A 17,879-nucleotide genomic window follows, 5' to 3' on the forward strand; every position below is an offset into this window, starting at 1 on the left:
ATCAGGTTACCCTGTCCCTTAACAAGCTGCTAAGAAAATATTTCCATTTTGTGCAACAGGTGATTTCACAGCTTTAGATGTCCACATTTTACAAGTTTGAGTGTCGGTTGTTGTGTTACGCACGATTGTTTGATCAATTTCATAACACATCTTTGTTAGAGAGAGCTCTAGTTGTAAATCAAGATTGGACAAAGAAAAATATTTAAGATGGAAATTGCAATTCAAATTGGTGCTTTATGTGTATACACTACACCTTCTTAGAGAGGGCAACAGGGCAAGGGCAAACAAAACTCAAATCAAAATCAAAATAGGACTAGTGAATCCCAAGGAAGGGGTTAATCTTTTCTCAAATCTGGATGGCAAATTGTACCTAAAAAGAATAGGTATTGTCAACATTGTCAAAAGGTTGGCCATTATGACGTTGAGTGTCGATTTAAAGTAAGACACACATAGCCAAAATCTAAGAATCAGACCCCCACACCCTAGCTCAGTAACCCCTAATAAGGAAAGCAGGGTGGTGGTAACCCTTAGCAGAGGTAGGGGTAGTGGCGAGGTCAGATTCATAATATTACCGGTCAGTCATCATAGTTGGCAAACTACTCCACTCTAGAGGGTTTGTTTGACTAGTCTGCAGAGGTCCATATCGTCTTCTTAGAGACATTGGATGTGAGTCTCGTTCACTTCTGTGAGTTTCCTCCTGATGAGGTGCTTGCAGAGACCTACTCGTCACAGCTAAGTACGTCAGTACGCGTTTGGCTTGTGGATAGTAGAGCTACCCATCATATGACTCCTAGAGTGGACATTTTCATTTCCCGAGCCCTTGCACTCAAGAGTGTTTGTATAGAAAACAACTCCTTGATCAAGAGTCAGACCAAGGGTTGTGTCACTTTTCCCACTAATCGGGATACAGATCTCGCTTCATTGGATGATGTCTATCGTGTCCCCTAGCTTGGGGTGAACTTGTTGCCCGTTTAGCAACTTTGTTAGTTGGGGCGAGCAGTTTTCTTCATCGCGACCACAGTTGAGGTCCTAGACTCTTTAGATTGGTTTAATGATTGCTTGAGGCAAGGCATAGCCTAATGGCCTTTACCACATGACACACTTTGTTACTGAGTTGATTGGCCGTGATTCATAGTTCCATTGCTTCCAGGCTTTGGCCACCACACGGAAGCCCATGGACTCTTGATGTCTTTGGCATTTTCACTTAGGACATCTTGGCTATGACTCTCTTTATGAGTTGTCGTGTTAGGGGATGGTTGAGGGCCATCCACGCCTAAAATTATCTCGAGAGGTTTGTAAAGCTTGTTAGCTACGTAAGCAACATCATACACCCTTTTCAAGTAGTCTATCACTTGTGCTGTGGAACCCCTTATGCTCATTCATGTAGATCTTTGTGGTCCCACATCCACTACTTCCTTGAATGGTGCAGTGTATTTCATTTTGATAGTGGATGATTTTTCTAGATACATATGGGTGTACTTTCTCAAGTACAAGTCCGATGCATTCACTTATTTTAGTGTTCGGGTATTGTTGGTTCATAACTTGTAGTTTATAACAAGACTAGTTGTCGTGTGGGTATTATGAGGAGTGATTTTGGTAGCGAGTTTACCTCCCACGAGTTCTTTGAGTTTCTACAGGAGCAAGGCATTGTACGCTAGCTTACCTTTATTAACTCCCTTGCATAAAATGGAGTCATAACGAGTGTAGGAACTAGACAACCATGAATATGGCATGCTGTATGTTGTTCTCAACAGAGCTCCTTGAGTGCTTTTAGGTTGAGGCTGCTAATACTTTAGTGTATATTCTCAATTGATGTCCGACTGCAGTGGTCTCTTAAAAGACTCCGTACAAGATATTTTTTGACTCTCGACATGTTGGCTTTCACTTCAAAGTTTTTGGTAGTCGTGCTTATACTATGCACACTCTTGATGACAAGATAGAAAAGCTTACGCCTCGAGTAGATCTCTTGATCTTTGTGGGCTATTCTTCTAAAGCACAAGCCTATCGTTTATTCGATCCTTGGATGAACAAAGGGTTTGTTAGGAGGGATGTCATCTTTGATGAGAGGGACATCGTGCAGTCTCCTGCACGGGACTTTTCATCTTTGCCTCCGCTCATTTGAGATCGTGCCTACTGAGCCGGGTCTACTGTATGCTCTTGATCTTGCTACCGATACTTTAGCTCCCAGGCCTCCTCCGCGAGATCCGTTACCTTGTTGGTACCAGCAGACTATGCAGGATTTGGGGATTCTTCCACTAGATTTCACTCCTGAGGGCCCTAGAAGGTTTTCGGCTCGTTTCTTACGCTTCATATGCATCATTGTTTATAGCTCTCCAGGACCCTCTTTGGTATGAGGCCATGAAGAAGGAATTGGATGGGATTGATTGCAATGGGACTTGGATATTGGTGGATTGTTCTCGTCATCACAAGCCGGTCATTGGAACGAAGTGGATTTTTAGGACCAAGCCTAAGAATGATGATATTTTAGATAAATACAAGGTTTGCCTTGTAGTGCAAGGTTTTAGGCAAAAGCACGATCTTGACTATGAAGAAACTCTCGCACCTACCGCTTGATTGATATCATTTTGTCTGTTGGTTGTGCTCACCGCTTAGCACAGTTGGGGTTGATCTATCAGATGCATGTTAATAGTGCCATTCGGAACGGTTATTTGGAGGAGTAAGAGTATATGGAGTAGCCTCTCGGCTTTTTGTCTGCTGACCAAACTGACAAGGTTTTTTGCTTGCGGAAAGCTCTTTATTGGTTGAAGCAAGCATCGAGGTCTTGGTACCATAGGATGGGTGAGTGCTTATAGACTCATGGATATCATTTTATCCCCTATGATTTAAATCTATATGTGCATACCATTAGTGCGTGGATTAGCTATATCTTATTGTACGTCGATGATATATTACTCATTGACTTAGATTCTGTGGCTCTAGTAGAAATGAATGCACAACTTTATGCTACTTTTGAGGTGACGGTCTTAGGTGTGTTGTCTTATTTCTTGGGAATGGAGATTGCTAGATCCAAGAGAAGTATCTTTTTATCATAGCAGAAGTACGCCCTATAGTTGGTGGAGCAGTATTGCACTAACTAAACATGGCCAGTGCACAAGGATACCTCAGGTTAGTCTTTTGATGCTTATACCTATCGTTTTGTTATAGGGAAATTACTCTGGTTGATTCATACTAGTCCGGATCTTGCATTCTCAATTAGTTTGGTTAGTTAATATTTTAATGCACTTAGAATGTCTCATTGGATTGCTTATCTTTATGTGTTAAGATATTTAAGGTGTATCTATAATTAGCACTCGATCTGGGATCAATTGCGACTTGGCAAGATCCCCAAGGGTTTGTTTGTTAACCCTTATGTCCTTCGATTAGGGCCGTACCCTATTAACCCAACTTAACCAATACCTTAAGTTCGATTAACAGAAAATATGTTGCCCCAAATTATTGATTGGTCCTTTGCTTCCAAGCAAATATCTAATCCCCTCATCTTGGTTCTTTTCCCAAGAGCTTGTGGGCTGGCCATAGAGGTGTTTGGGGTACTTTTGCAAAGATGAAAGAAAGATATTGGTGGTAGGGTATGTACAAGGATGTTTCTCACTTTGTGGAAACATATACAATATGCCAAATGTATTCATTTGTGAGACATCGGGATGGATTGCAACCCACATATCCATTGTCTCTTCATTTTAAGTGGGTGGTGGATTTGGTCATGATGCCTACAAGTCTTTGGCAAATGAGATATCTTGTACTTGCTTGTGAAGACTTGACTAATCAAGTGGAAGGGAGAGCTCTACGTAGTACTAAGACAAAAAATGCTGTGTGTACTTTTATGGTCATGGTTTATACTTGCAGGGATACATTGATTCTAACTAGATGAAATTTTTTTGATACTCGGCGATCCCATGGCAGCTAGCTCTACACCTCGGGATGACACCCATCTCTTAGGCTAGCCATAAGCAAGAGACGATGGCGGCTTTTACGGTTGAGGCAAAGTATCGGCTCTCTTCGATGGTACTACTGAGGCCATCTATCTGAGAAACTTGTTGGCTGCACTACAATTTCCTTACGAGTCGTCTATAGTTGTCTACTGTGATAACCTGAGTGCAATTCCCCTTGCGGACAATCCTATCATTACTCCTCGATTACAACACGTGGCAATTCACTGTCACTTCACTGGAGAGTAGGTTGAGCTAGCCATCATTTGCCTAAAGTTTGTGCCATTCAGTGATAACTTTATAAATGTTTTGACCAAGGCGGTCAACATAAGTTATATAGTATCTTCTATCGCAAAACGGTTTGGGTATACCCTTCTCTACTTTTTCAAATTGACGAGGGGAGGATACCTTGCTCTTACTTTTTCTTCTAGTTTGAGAAGAGGTGGTTTTTTTCGCTTAATAGTGATAGTGATGATGCTTACAAAATTTCACTTTCAAATATTTATTACTTTGTATTATTTATTATGGACATTTGTAACTTCATTCGCACTGTCAAGATTATATGATTGTAAAAGGGCTCTTGGGTAAGTGAACAATTCTCCTGCAAGGGCATTGTCCAAGTGGCACTGTTGGATCACATTCTACATAAGCATGAATACTTACATCTCTGAACTACCCTATGCATAGGCATTCTATTCATGTAAACATGCATTTGTGCGCATTTATATCTTTTTGGTCACTCTTTGAGTGGTGGACTCTAGATCGACCATAATCATGGCATTGCACATGGCAATTTTCAAAGGCAATTTTTTCCTATGCTTGCATGCTAGCTTTGCTTATCTTACTTGCTTACCCATCTTGCTTTTCTCTTCATATATTCTCCATATGATTGGTACACTTGCACTCTCAAGAATCCCTAGGCACTTATCATAGTAGTGTGTGGGATGATTTTGCTTGTTTTATGAAGATGGTGGAGCTATCTATCCTTATTTTCTCGTACTTTGGGGCATAGTGATTCAATGGGAGGAAAACAGATTTGAAACATTACTTAATACTAAATCTTTTGATTAATTTGCACCAACAGTCCTTAAAAAAAAACCTAAAGAAGAAGGTTTACTATTGATCCCATCCGCCTTTGTAGGACTTGATAGGCCCTTGGGCAATCGAGGCGCATTCTTGGTCCGATGCCCTAGTCTCTTTGGGGTGATTACTTGGGCTCCCTTTTGGTAAGGTAACCATTGTTTTTGTAGTCTTGGTAGGTCGTTGGGCAGTCGACGTGCATCCTTTGCCCATTACTCTGGTTGCTTTGGGATGAGACGCCTTGGACGCCTCGCGGTAAGTGAAAAATCAATATAAAGGGCTTATTTTTCACAACTGTGTTTTGGGCATGAGAGGGCGTGTTGAGCTAAAAATGCATTGGCTTGACTTAAACAACACAAAAACATGCCTATTTAATAGAGAAACCTTTTATTTTGAAATGAAATGCGATCCTAGAGAGTTACTGTCTCTCACATGCGAAACCCTAATTTAGGTGTCCCAAACTTTCTATAAATAGACATGCGAGCCACCACTCTCCCCTAATCTCGTTTTTGTAGGTTGAAGAGTTGTATCTCTGTTGTCTATATCTCACTCGCGGAGAACATTACAATTAGAGCTTTCCCTAGCTATCTGCTACTATTTGGCGCTTGAGTTGAGCCTTCACCTAGTACCCTAGAGCTCTTGCTTGTAGTTTGCATGCTGCGTCTGATGCTGATATCAATATCTGGTGTTGTTGCCAGCAGTATGGAGTTGTCTCCTTGATCTTCTCTCCTCTCCACGGGCTGCGTTTATAGTTCTTGGCCGACACCTTAATATTCTCTCTTCTCCACAGGCTGCATTTGCACCTAACGGTTGTCGCCTAATTTTCCTCTCTTCTTAGGTACTAGCGTTTTTAGTCTTTCTTTCTCCTGCACTATTATCTGCATCAGATCTAGTTTTCCTTGGTTGCGTTTGCTAGTGTTCGACACTTGGAGGTTATCTTTGCTATGATTTGGGATCCCTTCGGAGTATGACATACTCTACAACTCATAATCTTTGCCTTGATCCGAGAGAGATGAGAATTCGAAGTTTAATATTCATTGCATAGTGTGTTTGTTGCATGAGCACTATATATTCATTATTCATTTACTTTATTATTCATCGTGTTTATTGCCTTTGGGTTATCCTAACCCTAACCCTAACCGTAATTGTGTTCTATGTTTATCAGTTTGTGCTTTGCATATGATTTGTTTTGTGTTTAGAGCATTTTTTCACAACCCTTGTTTTGCGTTGCGTTCATATCTTATGAGTTCATGCCACCTTTGGTTTTTCCTTGCAAAATAGAGGCAAATAGATCCTTCTTTGAAAAAAAATGTGAGGAGGACTTCTTGTGGACTTGATCATGCAACCTTGGATAATGCAAGAGCTGACATTTGAAGTCGTAGAAAACTGGCAATAGGGGTAACAAGATGATGTGTTGGAGAAAGTGGAAATACTTTTTAAAAAGCTTGTTCAGAAAGAATGTAACTTGATCGTCATCAAACTTCAGGGAGCTAGTAGTGGCAAACTTAGTAACTGTCGATATTCAGCCAACTTGACCTTCAGATTGTCCCCTTTTTTCATGGAAAACTCTTGAAGCTCAAAGTTGATTGATACGTCGAGTGTGATCTTGCACTGCATAGTGGTCGATGAGATAACTCCAACTCTCGGATGCAAGGGGAAAATGCTATAATTGAGAGTGGAAGAGTGGAACTCAGGAAGAAAATCTTGCATTAACTCAACATTGGCTATGGCATTGCGAGCTCTCCATTGACGGACATGATCATGGCGAGCTAGTTGAGGGTCCGACATAGGCTTGAGACTAATGACTAGGTCCCAAAGACTTTGAGATTCGAGCGCTTGTTGCAGGAAGTTTAACCAAGTGGTTAAAGTCGTCCTATTAAAACGTTTCTTATTTGTGAAGGCATTCTTAGCCGTAGCAATAGTAGTAGTAGTGTTGCAGGATGGAAAAGGTAGATAGGGTCAGGGAGTGGAGTACACGTAGAAATGAATTCTAGAGTGTTGACTGTGTATGCATAAAGTGTGCATAGTGAATCTAAAAGTGGGATTGGATTGACTAGGCATAAGCATGGTGGCCGCATGAGTAGCCAATGGAGGAGGGGGAGGGATGGGGTAGAGGATGGAAATCCTTATGTGGGAGTGACCCATGGAGTGTATGACAGCACACCATAAGCAGAGGATGGAAATCCGTGCACGTGAGAGGTCAATAAATGAGGAGATGAGTGCTTGGGAGAATTGTGGGGGATACCCATCGTTGCTGTCCCAGGGTAAATTAATGTGCTTACTTGTGGGTGTGGGTAAGGCACAATGTTAAAGGGTGGGATTTTCTTGAACGATGTACCACGGTGCAAAGAGGTAGTGAAGTGAGGGTAGGTAGAATATAGAGCAGAGAAAGAGAGAGCTCTAGGAGTGAAGATGGAGGATCCAACTCCTAGTGTGCTGGATATGGAAGTGGAGTGTAATCGGAGGTTTTGGAATGAAGAGAGTAAATCGAGGTGTGGATCAAAAGAGGGTGGAATGAGGGGGATTTGAGAAGATTGATTTACATGCTCAAATGAAATAGAAAATGTAGATATAACTGATGAAGGATGTGTGCTTTGAGAGCCCCCTCTATTGAAGTTTACTCATTGAAAATAATCCGAATCCTTCATACTGAAAGGAAAAATAGGAGAGGGTTTTGATTCATAAGACTTGAAGGGTTCACCAATTGTCCTAAATGCCGTATGTCCTCCTTGATCAGAGAGGTGGGCAGCCTCACCAACCTGTCCGGATATAGTAGAAAAGTTGGTAGGAGGGAGGTAAGTTGAACCATACTTGTTGTGCATGAATTCTTCAAATTCATTGGACTTTTCAACTTCTCCTGCAATGTTGTGCAATGAGAGCTATGGTTTTTCAGAAACACAGGCATATAAGTCTTGGAAGTCCCCCTAAGAATCTTGTGCAGCAATCTGTTGTGCTTGTCTCGTTGTCTCGTCTAACTGGATTGATGAAGACTCTTTGGAGCCAAAGCTTGGCGCCACAATCAAGTTTTGAGCCTATTAAATTGAATCGGAACATGTAAGAGAAGCACATGCACCTATTTCAATTTCTGATTTGATTAACTGAAATTTTTCATTGAAGATCATCTTGCAGTTGGCTCTCTTGCTGGGTGGATATTATTGAGTTTTGGTTTTATTGGATACTTCTGATGTTTTAGAACATTGTTAAGTTCCCTTGTATTTTAGCTTATCTTTTGTAATCTGTACTTCATTGTTATTGCTTTAGGTAGGCTAAAGGGACATGGGGATCTAATCACATTAGGTCTGTTTTTGATTCATCCCCTTGCTTTGTTTGATTATGTTCAATAGTAATCAGCATTCTCAATAAATATACTGGTCATATCTATCTTCGTCCATCATATGAATAGAAGTTTAGTTATTTCTCCCCTTCTCTCTTCTTGCTATAACTTTCTCCTATTTAAAACTGGCATTCCAGGATCGAAGCCTCAACCCTAGCATCACATCCGTTGGTGGCAGCTGCCCTCTCAGGCTTGAATACGGATGATACTTTTGACGCTGCAGTGGATGGTATGCATGATAGCTTGAAAGCCTAGTCCTATTTATTGTCCACACTATGGATGGCAGTATCTTTGTACAAAATTGTATTGCTTTTCTTTTGTCGGTTGGAGTCAAAGCAAGGACCATCTTAAGGGTTCAGGATAGTGATTTTGTTGTCCTTAGAAGCTTAATAGATGTCAAGAAGGTTTTTAAAGATTTATTTGAACTGCATGTCTTTCAACAGCTGTGATTGAATTGATCCGACTCACAGTCAATGGGAGTCCTGGAGGATTAGCTGAGCAGATGCCTCTTGTTCAAGTTTTGGTTCCACGCGTGATGTCTTTACGAGCTAGGTTCACTGCTTTTTTGAAGGTAGGTCGTTGTTGAGAAAGATTCAAGCTATGCACAATACTCTACAGTTATGATTGTTTGTTAAGTAATGCATTTTAGTTGCATTTGGAACTTCTATATCTGGAGGTTGCTATTAAGCAGATCTGGCTGTTTTGTCTGGTTTCTCACCAATCAATGCATTTGGTTTATACTTTTTAAAAGAAAGTATCAGTTAATTAGCTAGATGTCCAAGGGGCTATATGCTCCTTTGGGAATTCACAAGAGAGGTCAAAGAAAACACTGACCTGCTTTGTTACTCTAATGGGTAGGGAGCCCTTCTTGGGATCCTTTTTCTTGCTTTGTCTGAAAGTTCTACCTGAACCCTATCTTGTAGTATGAAATGGAACATCTGTGTACAAAGACACTGGATGCTGCTTTCATCTCACATGCTCAAACTTGCACACATGGAAGAGAGGAGAGGACACAAACACAAAGTGCTGAAAGCGAGGTTCTGATTCTGCAAAGTAAAATGTACTGTACAACTCATGCGCAGTGGGTTATTTATATTCCGAAATGTTGGTAGTGTTCTACAGTACGTCGACACAAATAAATACAAAAAACTTTCTAAAAGCTGTCTGAATAAATTTCTGAGGCGCAAAAATGCCTGAAATTAGGTAGAAAGACTCAGTACTGGTCATTAAGTTACATCTTCATAAATTCTTTCTGAAATGAACCATACAAGTGAGGGGTAGTGAGTTGTTTACGTCTGAAAATGTCGATAATGTCCTAAAGTAGGTCGACACCAATAGATACCAAAATTTTCTGAATTGTAAAATGCCAGAAAGTATGGAGAAAGACCCAGTGCTGTTTGGACACTACGTTACATCTCTCCAAGTCAGGTATTTTGGGAATTATATGAGAGTATTCATGTCTGACAAAAACCTGTCAAGTAAATGTAGAATTGGATGATTGGGTGGTTAAATGGTGGGGTATATGGCATGGATTGGAAGGTAAAGCTAGATGGTTTGATCATCTCCTAGGTCTTTGTGGCTGCCTGATCCCGATAGTGGTTCAACTGGATGTGAAAAGAGGCAAGTAACACCACCAGCTCGTGTCTTGGCCTGTAGAAAGTTTCTCTTGCTTAACTATTGACCTTGGATTCATACAAGCGTTTGGGTAAAAATTGTTAATCTCATCAGCTTTTATGTCTTTCTGGGATTTGCAACAGAGATGTGTAGAGGTTAACCAGGTTAAAGGCCATTGAATGTGTGTTCAGAATGGTGGGGAGGAACTAGGAATGAAAACTTTCTGCAACTTGGTTCTCCTGAGATTTGACCACTTGCTCCACCTTTATGAAGTCCATTTTCTTTAAAAGGGTTGATTTATGTAATGTTTCCTAGATTTGTGTGAGTATCACAATGCCTTTTTACGCCTTGGTTTGTTGGTATTGCCTTGAAGCTGCATCATTGTATACATCCTCCTAGTCCTTTGTTCATATATGGGTAGATGTACTTTGTCTTATGTATTGCCTGTTTTAGGGCTGCACACTTTTCCACTTCCTAATGAATTGTTATTTGGTTTGTTATAGCAGAAGTCTTTAGCTGAAAAAGAAGCTAGGCAAAGGAGTCTATCGGATGCTTTAGAGAGTGAAGGTGATGAAGAGGTAATAGTGTCAGATCTGTTAATAGTCATCAATGCTAGTTATCTGGGATACTAGGCTGAAACAAAATAACAAGAGTAAAGGCTTGTTTGCATTGTACAATGCTAATATGGGATCCTAAACCTTGAGGCTTTCCTGTCCATGACTCTGAAATCCCACTTTTGAACATTCTACAAAACGAGATGCCTGACATGGTTTTCTCCTTTTACTTACAAAAAGGCATGTTCATGTGAAACTATTATGCACTGTCAAAATAAAATCTAGAATTGGCTTATTATTAAGTAGTCAGTGGTACAACTTAGATGCTTGCTAGCTACACAACTATAGTTACATTAATTGACTCTTTTATGGTTTCAAGAGAACTACTAACATTCTTGCATTATCACAGAGATCTGAAGACTTGAATAATCTAAGGTATACTGAATCGTTTGATTGAGATATTAATACTTTGGCTGAGAGCACACACAAACACATATAATTGCATAGTTACTTTTTGAAGCTATGGGCACACATTACTCATTGAAAACATCAGCATTGGGCACCATAGAGTGTGAATGGTGAAGAAATTAATGGTGAGCATGAGAACTGCCAAAGTTTGTTGCGCTTAATATTGTCATCCATTGACAACGCATAGGATAAAGCATTTAATTTGCAAAAGGCTTAAAAGTTTCGTTGGATATAAACATGCAGCTTTTAGGAGAGTGGGTGGAGAAGCATTTGCATCTGCAGTGATTCAAAACATAAAAAAGTAGATGGGGTCATGACAAGTGTTGATGCACAATTCTGCTAGCCAAAAGGAATCCTGGTGCCTCTTTGTTCATGTTTGGGAATGGGTTTTGCTTGGTTGTTCTGCTGATTTACTGCTTGGTTAGTCTTCTGCTGATGTACAAAAGTGGCTTTGTTAATGGAGATACTTGGCTGGTGTTCTGCTATCTAGTATTGCCCTTGTCCAAAGAAGAATTGTAAGTCCTGTTTGTGGACAGTGTGCTTATAAACAGGATGTTGGGTTATTTGAGGGCGTGCTTTCCAAACTCATAATTTTGGCAAACATTTTTTAATGTTTGGCATTATTGTTGTTCCTTTGAGGGGGATACACTTGGCTCTTTGATTGGATAAGGGTTTTAGATACTTTGGACTTCTTGGAAATCTTGCAGTCATGTGGTCTTTGGTGATACTACTATTGATCCTTTTACTTTCTTCAGGAGATCTTTGCAGCAGTCCCTTTATGACTGCTATGGATGCTGGGATATTGACTAGGACCAGTATTCTTTCTTTTGTCAATGTTTTCGACTTTGGCTCTATTCACGCTGGACATAGGTGTCTTTGCACACTGATACAATTCAGCACAAGGGTTGTGTTGAGAAACCCTTCACCCGCAGTTTGTGTTTTTGCGTTTCTGTGTTTTGCGTTTAGAGTTTGCAGCCCCAAAAAGGGGCGCCATCCTAGATTGACTGTGCCTATTTATAGGCCACTTTCTCATTCATTCCTTACGGCTGATTCATTCAATCCGTCACCTCTTCTCTCCAGCCTCTCCACTACCCTAACACCCCTTCAGGAGGACATTGTGGTTCGTGGTTCGTGGTTGTCTTCATCATGTTCCTTGTGCTTTGGCACCCTTGTTCCCTTGTATCACATTCACTCCATGATTCAGAACTTCATCATTCCATTCATCAGAGTTTTTTCTCTCTTCTCTTCTCTTCTCTTCTCCATGTTTGCCAAGTTCACTTCGTGTTTCTCCTCGCAAATCCTACTGTCTCGCTGGTACATCATCTTTTGACATGGTATCAGAGCTGGATCTGCTCAAACAGTGGCAAAGATCCTCCACTCCAGCGAAGGCAAAGTCTGGTGGCGGGTTTGGCATCCACTTCTCTTCTTCTTCCTTTGCATCAACACCCTAAATGGTGGTTGCTCCCTCCTGTGTTTGTTGTTTTCCAGCCTACGTTTTAGGGCTATTGCTATCGCCTCTGTCTCACTTGCGTTTTAGTCTTTCTCTCTCCTCACATGCGTTTTTAGTCTTTCTCTCTCCTCACATGCGTTTTTAGTCTCTCTCTCTCCTGTACTGTCGTCTATATCAGATCCAACCTTCCTTGGTTGCGTTTGCCCACAAAGATTCTCCTCATCAAAGAAGACAACGACCGGTGGCGACTTGGGAATCAACATTTGATTTCTCTATCATTTCCGCTGCGCATTGGGAGATATCCTTTTTTTTCCTCCCACCCTCCCTTCTCCAGTTTGCCACACCAGTACCATGGCGTCTCCACCAACAGATTGTCCTTCTACTGGGTGCTATTATTGCGGCAGGAATGGTCATCCCACCGAAGACTGTCGACATCGACCTTTGCTCCCCACCCCTTCAGAGTATATGCGTCTTCCACCAGGCACTCCTTGTGCCACCTCTTCTTTTTGGGCCATAGAGATCATTCCGCATCAGCTATTAGAGTATTATGCTCAAGGCAATAAGCCGCAATCGACGTGCACTAAGTCCTTTCGAGCACACGGAGGCTCGAAGACCTTATGGAGCGATAAGCCCTCCTGGAGACCACTCCATTGTGCGAAGGTTTCCCCCACCCACTTTCGGGTATAGTGGCTTTCACGGCCCACATCTCCTCCACAGTCCACTCTCTTGAGAGCGCGCGATTGTTCCCTATCCTTGGCTTATCTCGAGTCTCCTTCATTTCCACCCTCTTCCACTCAGGTTCAAGAGGCCACTTGTGGATGCTTTCCGGCTTCTTCTTTCGAGCCCGAAATACCTTCTTCGGCACGTTCGATGGCACTTCCTTTGTCATCAGATGCTTCACAGTCCGTGAGCCATGAGTGGTTGGACTCCCTTTCTCTCTGAGACTGGGATTCAGAGGGAGATTTTCTTACTTCCCCGTTAGAGGGACCTTCCAATTCTTCTTCGGCTTCAGAGGGGGCTTCTACTTCTACACCTTCCAATTCAGAGAGGGACCCTATGTGCCATGATGTTCTTCACACACCACCACCTTTCACTTTCGGGGAGTGGCTCTCCTTTGAGTAGTCATTTCCTCTACTCATACCCAGGATCTAGAGGACCTACTTAGATTGGGGCCCTTGGATCTTTAGCAATAATTTGGTGACTAGGCTTTCGTATTCCTTCTAGTATGGAGTCACGAAGCTAGTGGCTTTTCTCCCAAGGTTGAGTTTCGGGTTCTATAGCTCATCTTGTCTCCTGATTATCTACAAAGGTCTCTTTTCAAGTGGTATTCTGAGATTACAGGGTGGATCTTCTTCGTCCCTTAGTCAGCATGGAGTCAACTCCTGAGATTGAGTACGGGCATATCCTTATGGCTCTCGGCACCACACAAAGTGCGACATTACTCCTATGCATTTCATATTTTCATCATCTTTGTACTTGGGTGCTTGGGCAAGTGAACAATTTTCCCACGAGGGACACTGTCCAAGTGGCACTTGTTGCATGAGCATTCTTTAGCATGTAGCATTGCATCTTCAGCTCTCTTCTCTTGTTCCCATTTTTTAGGCCTGAGAGGGGGTGTTGAGAAACCCTTCAGCTTTCACCCGCAGTTTGCGTTTTTACGGTTTTACTTTTGGGGTTTGCAGCCCCAAAAATGGGCGCCGCCCTAGACTGACTGTGCCTATTTATAGGCCACTCTCTCATTCATTCCTTATGGATGATTCATTTAGTCCATCACCTCTTCTCTCCAGCCTCTCCACTGCCATCACACTCCTTCAGGAGGACATTGTGGTTCGTGGTTCGTGGCTCGTGGCTATCTTCATCATCTTCCTTGTGCTTTGGCACCCTTGTTTCCTTATATCACATTCACTCCATGATTCAAAACTCCATCATTCCATTCATGAGAGTTTCTTCTCTGTTTTCTTCTCTTCTCCATGTTTGCCGAGTTCACTCGGTGTTCCTCCCTGCAAAACCTACTATCTCGTTGGTACATCATCTTTTGACAAGTTGTGCCCAATGTCTGGGAGGCTTCTTTGATTTTTGGCAATGATCTTATGGATCCTCCTATGCACCTTGGTGGATCATCAAAGGAGGTTTTAACAATTGGTCTTGTGGTCTGCTCGACCATGACCCCTCTCATAGTGGTCATGGAAACTTTCAAGACCTGGAAATGGGGGTGTTTGTGCTTTTTTGTAGAAGGCTTGCTTTGAAACAGTCTGCAAGAGTTTGCTGCTCTACATCACCGAGATGCTTCCTTGGTGTGCTCTCTATGTTGGCAAAGTTCTAACAGGAAGAGTCTCAAAGCAATGCTCATCTGGAAAGTCCATCACACTAGATAGTGGTCCAAACTCCACTTAGAACAGGTAGTGGGAGGCAGAAGCCTCTATCCTCATCTTGTATCTGTGGCCACATGGGCTTGTTGGTGGATTGTTATTCTAGGAAGCAAGTTCCATGATTTTTCTTGGTCTGATCCTTAGAGAGGTGGTTTTGTGCTTGCCTTTGAGTTTGCTTGGTTGGCAAGAAGACACTTTGTGAATTAATTCAAGATCTTTTGGAGAGAGAGAGAGAGAGAGAGAGAGAGAGAGAGAGAGAGAGAGAGAGGGGGGGGGGGAGAGAGAGAGGGGGAGGGAGGGAGGGAGGTAGGGCTGGTCTGGATATGGCTTTTCTCGACCAAACGGTGGTAGCCCTTGGTCCGGATTCTGATGCAGAGCAACCAGAGGATATGGTTCCTTGCACAGAGGAGATGCCTCCAGGTCCTGGCTTTTAGCCTGCGGGCAAACGCTCCAAGCATGCTTCGGAAGAGACAATGGGTCATCAAGACCGCTCTTATGCGCAGGTTACGTCTGATTCTGTGGATTTGCACGATATTGACTGGCAGCATTTGCTGGAGTTTGCCAACACTCTGCTTGGCGATTATGTCCAACATCATCATGAAGCTTTTTCGGACTCTGGATCTGAAGGTGTTCTGGAAGCCACGATACTCTTCTTCACTGGCAGGATCCGAGTGCTTTCCCATATTCGCCAGTGGCTGCACCATTTACTACAAGGGGAGTGTGTTGAGGAGATTTTTGTTGGGCCCCGAGGCTTCTATGAGGTGCTGTTGAAATCGGAGAAGCATCGGGTTGATCTTCTCTCTAAATTGCCATTGTTCTTTGATCGCCGTTTGGTCGCAATGACTGGGTAGAGGCACGTCCAAAAAAAGGTAAAAAGTTTGATGCTGGTCTGGCGGATACTGGGCCTAATGTTTCACAAGATTCCATGCGCACCTATATGCGCAGGAAAGAAATGTTGTTCTCAGAGGATGCTGTGCGTACTATGGTTCCTTCTGCTCCCCGTAATCAGTCTACTAGGAAAGCATATATAGACGGTCCCAAGGGCCCACCCGCTAAGCTGGCTTTTGATACTAGAGGGAATGTGATTATACCATGGGATCGTCGTTATCCCCGTTCCATCCCCAAGACAGTTGATATTCCGTCTATCTCCAAAGCTGGTCATGAGAACTCTTTTGCCGTGTTAGCTGATTTTTTGGATGAGGGTGTCCTTGACATTCTAGCAAAAAAGGTTAAATCGAGGCAAGCGGTGCCTCGCTCCTGATTTTCTTTTTGAATACACATGAAGATAGCCACGTGGAATGTGCGCGGCATTTCTTCTCGCCATAAGCAACATGCCATGTGGACCGTATTGCATGAGAATCAGTGGGATGTCTTGTGTGCAGTTGAGCACAAGGGTCATGGTGAGGCAGGGAAAGTTGTGGATTGCCATGGGTTTCGCTTGTTTTATGTAGGGACACACGCAAGGCATTATTCTGGTGTGCTTATGCTTTTACATGAGAAATATCAGCGTGTTCTTATTAAGAATGATGTATATGGCCGCTTTGTGGTAGTTGAAGTTTTATTTGAAGGAGAGATCTTATGGTTACTGGGCCTCTATGCTCCGAATGACCCTTTATTCCACCGGGATCTTTGGCATTCTTTGAAGACCTCCTTGTCACTTGGCAGACGGGGTTTTTTGATGGGGGATTTTAATATGTGTGTTGATTCTTCACAGTCCACTTAAGAGCATTCGGTAATAGACGTGTCAGAAAGTCGGGTGTGGAATGCGTTTGCGCTTGCGGTACTTAAGCAAGATCTATGGTCTTGGGTACACCCTTCTTCTACAGGGTTTACTTTCCATTCGGCGCAGTATGCAACTATATGGTCGCGGTTGGACCGAATGTACATTATGCAGGATGATGATTTTTTTCCGGAGATGCTGGAAATGACAATCTTGCAGCAATATGCCTTGTCGGACCATTTCCCTCTCCTGCTTGAGATGCTTGCACAACCCATTGCAGCTTTTAAGCAATTGTTGGATAGACTCCCTTTACGAATCAACTCGTCTTATTTGAAACACTCAATCTTTCGGGGCTATATGCACCAATTGATTGATAGATTTTTATTGGACTTCACCACTGAGGGTACTGCTTCCTTTGAACGATTGCTCTCAAATGTGCAGCGGGTTGCTCGGCAGTATGGGATTCACCATGCCTCTCTTTGTCGGCGGCGCCGACATGCAGTGGAGGACTTACTGGCTTTGGTTCGTTCTCTGCTGGTGGACACTCCAAATGATGAATCTCTGCTGTCATCACTGGCGATGTGTTTGGCTGATCTTATTAAAGAGTTTCAATTGAAATCTTATCAGCAGGCCAAATTGCAAAATTTGACTGAGAATTTGCAAGATGGTGCTTGTCAAACTTATAAGTTCTTTCGCGCTCTGCATGCCTCTCCTGCTCGAGAGAATATGACTAGACTCCAGAATTTCAGAAGGTGGAATGGTCACTGACCCTTAGACTATTGTCAATATGTGCCGGAATTATTTTCTAGATCTTCTTGGTTCTTCTTAGTCACCTTCTGACCAGGTTACACATGCACGTTCAGTCTTCTATGATCTGGTCCGACATCAAGTTCCACTTGATATTCAAACTGCTTTGGAGATAGATATTTGTGAGGAGGAGGCTATGGAGGTTTTGTTACGTCTGCCTAAGGATAAAAGTCCTGGTTGGGATGGTCTCACCAATGAATTCTTTGAGAGTTCTGCTACCCAACTTGTGAAGCCATTGACGGCTATGTTTCAGCAGGTTTGGGAAACAGGGTCCATGCCTTCCTCCTGGAAAGGTCCTATCAAACTGCTTCCAAAGGTTCCTTCGCCGTCGATGTTGCAACATTGGAGACCAATTTCTTTGATGGGTTCTATGTATAAAATCTTTTCCAAAGTGCTAGCGAATCGGCTCCACAAGCATATTCCGGCCATCGTGCATCCTCTTCAATACGGTTTCATTAAGGGTGGCAATATTCTGCATAATATCTTAAATGTGTAGATGGCTATTGACTATGCAAGGCACTCTAGTCAGGAAGTGG

General features: G+C 42.5%; 1 protein-coding gene across 4 annotated transcripts in view; it reads left to right on the top strand.

Moving 5' to 3' along the window:
• MOS14 (ARM repeat superfamily protein) overlaps positions 1-17,879 on the top strand; it is a 256,030-nt gene that overhangs the window by 59,460 nt on the left and 178,691 nt on the right. For all 4 annotated transcript variants that reach the window (XR_015693625.1, XM_087696211.1, XM_087696202.1 and 1 more), the window contains exons 8-10: positions 8,499-8,590; positions 8,805-8,932; positions 10,482-10,553. Coding sequence is in view for 3 of the 4 variants with exons in the window: in XM_087696211.1 (XP_087552337.1) it covers positions 8,499-8,590; positions 8,805-8,932; positions 10,482-10,553 (292 nt within the window). In the remaining variant the exon portion in view is untranslated. The remainder of the gene's footprint in view (positions 1-8,498; positions 8,591-8,804; positions 8,933-10,481; positions 10,554-17,879) is intronic.

This window comes from Lygodium microphyllum, chromosome 2 (genome assembly GCF_053477565.2).
Source record: "Lygodium microphyllum isolate KBCC chromosome 2, Lygodium_microphyllum_v1.1.10, whole genome shotgun sequence".
NCBI lineage: Eukaryota > Viridiplantae > Streptophyta > Polypodiopsida > Schizaeales > Lygodiaceae > Lygodium > Lygodium microphyllum.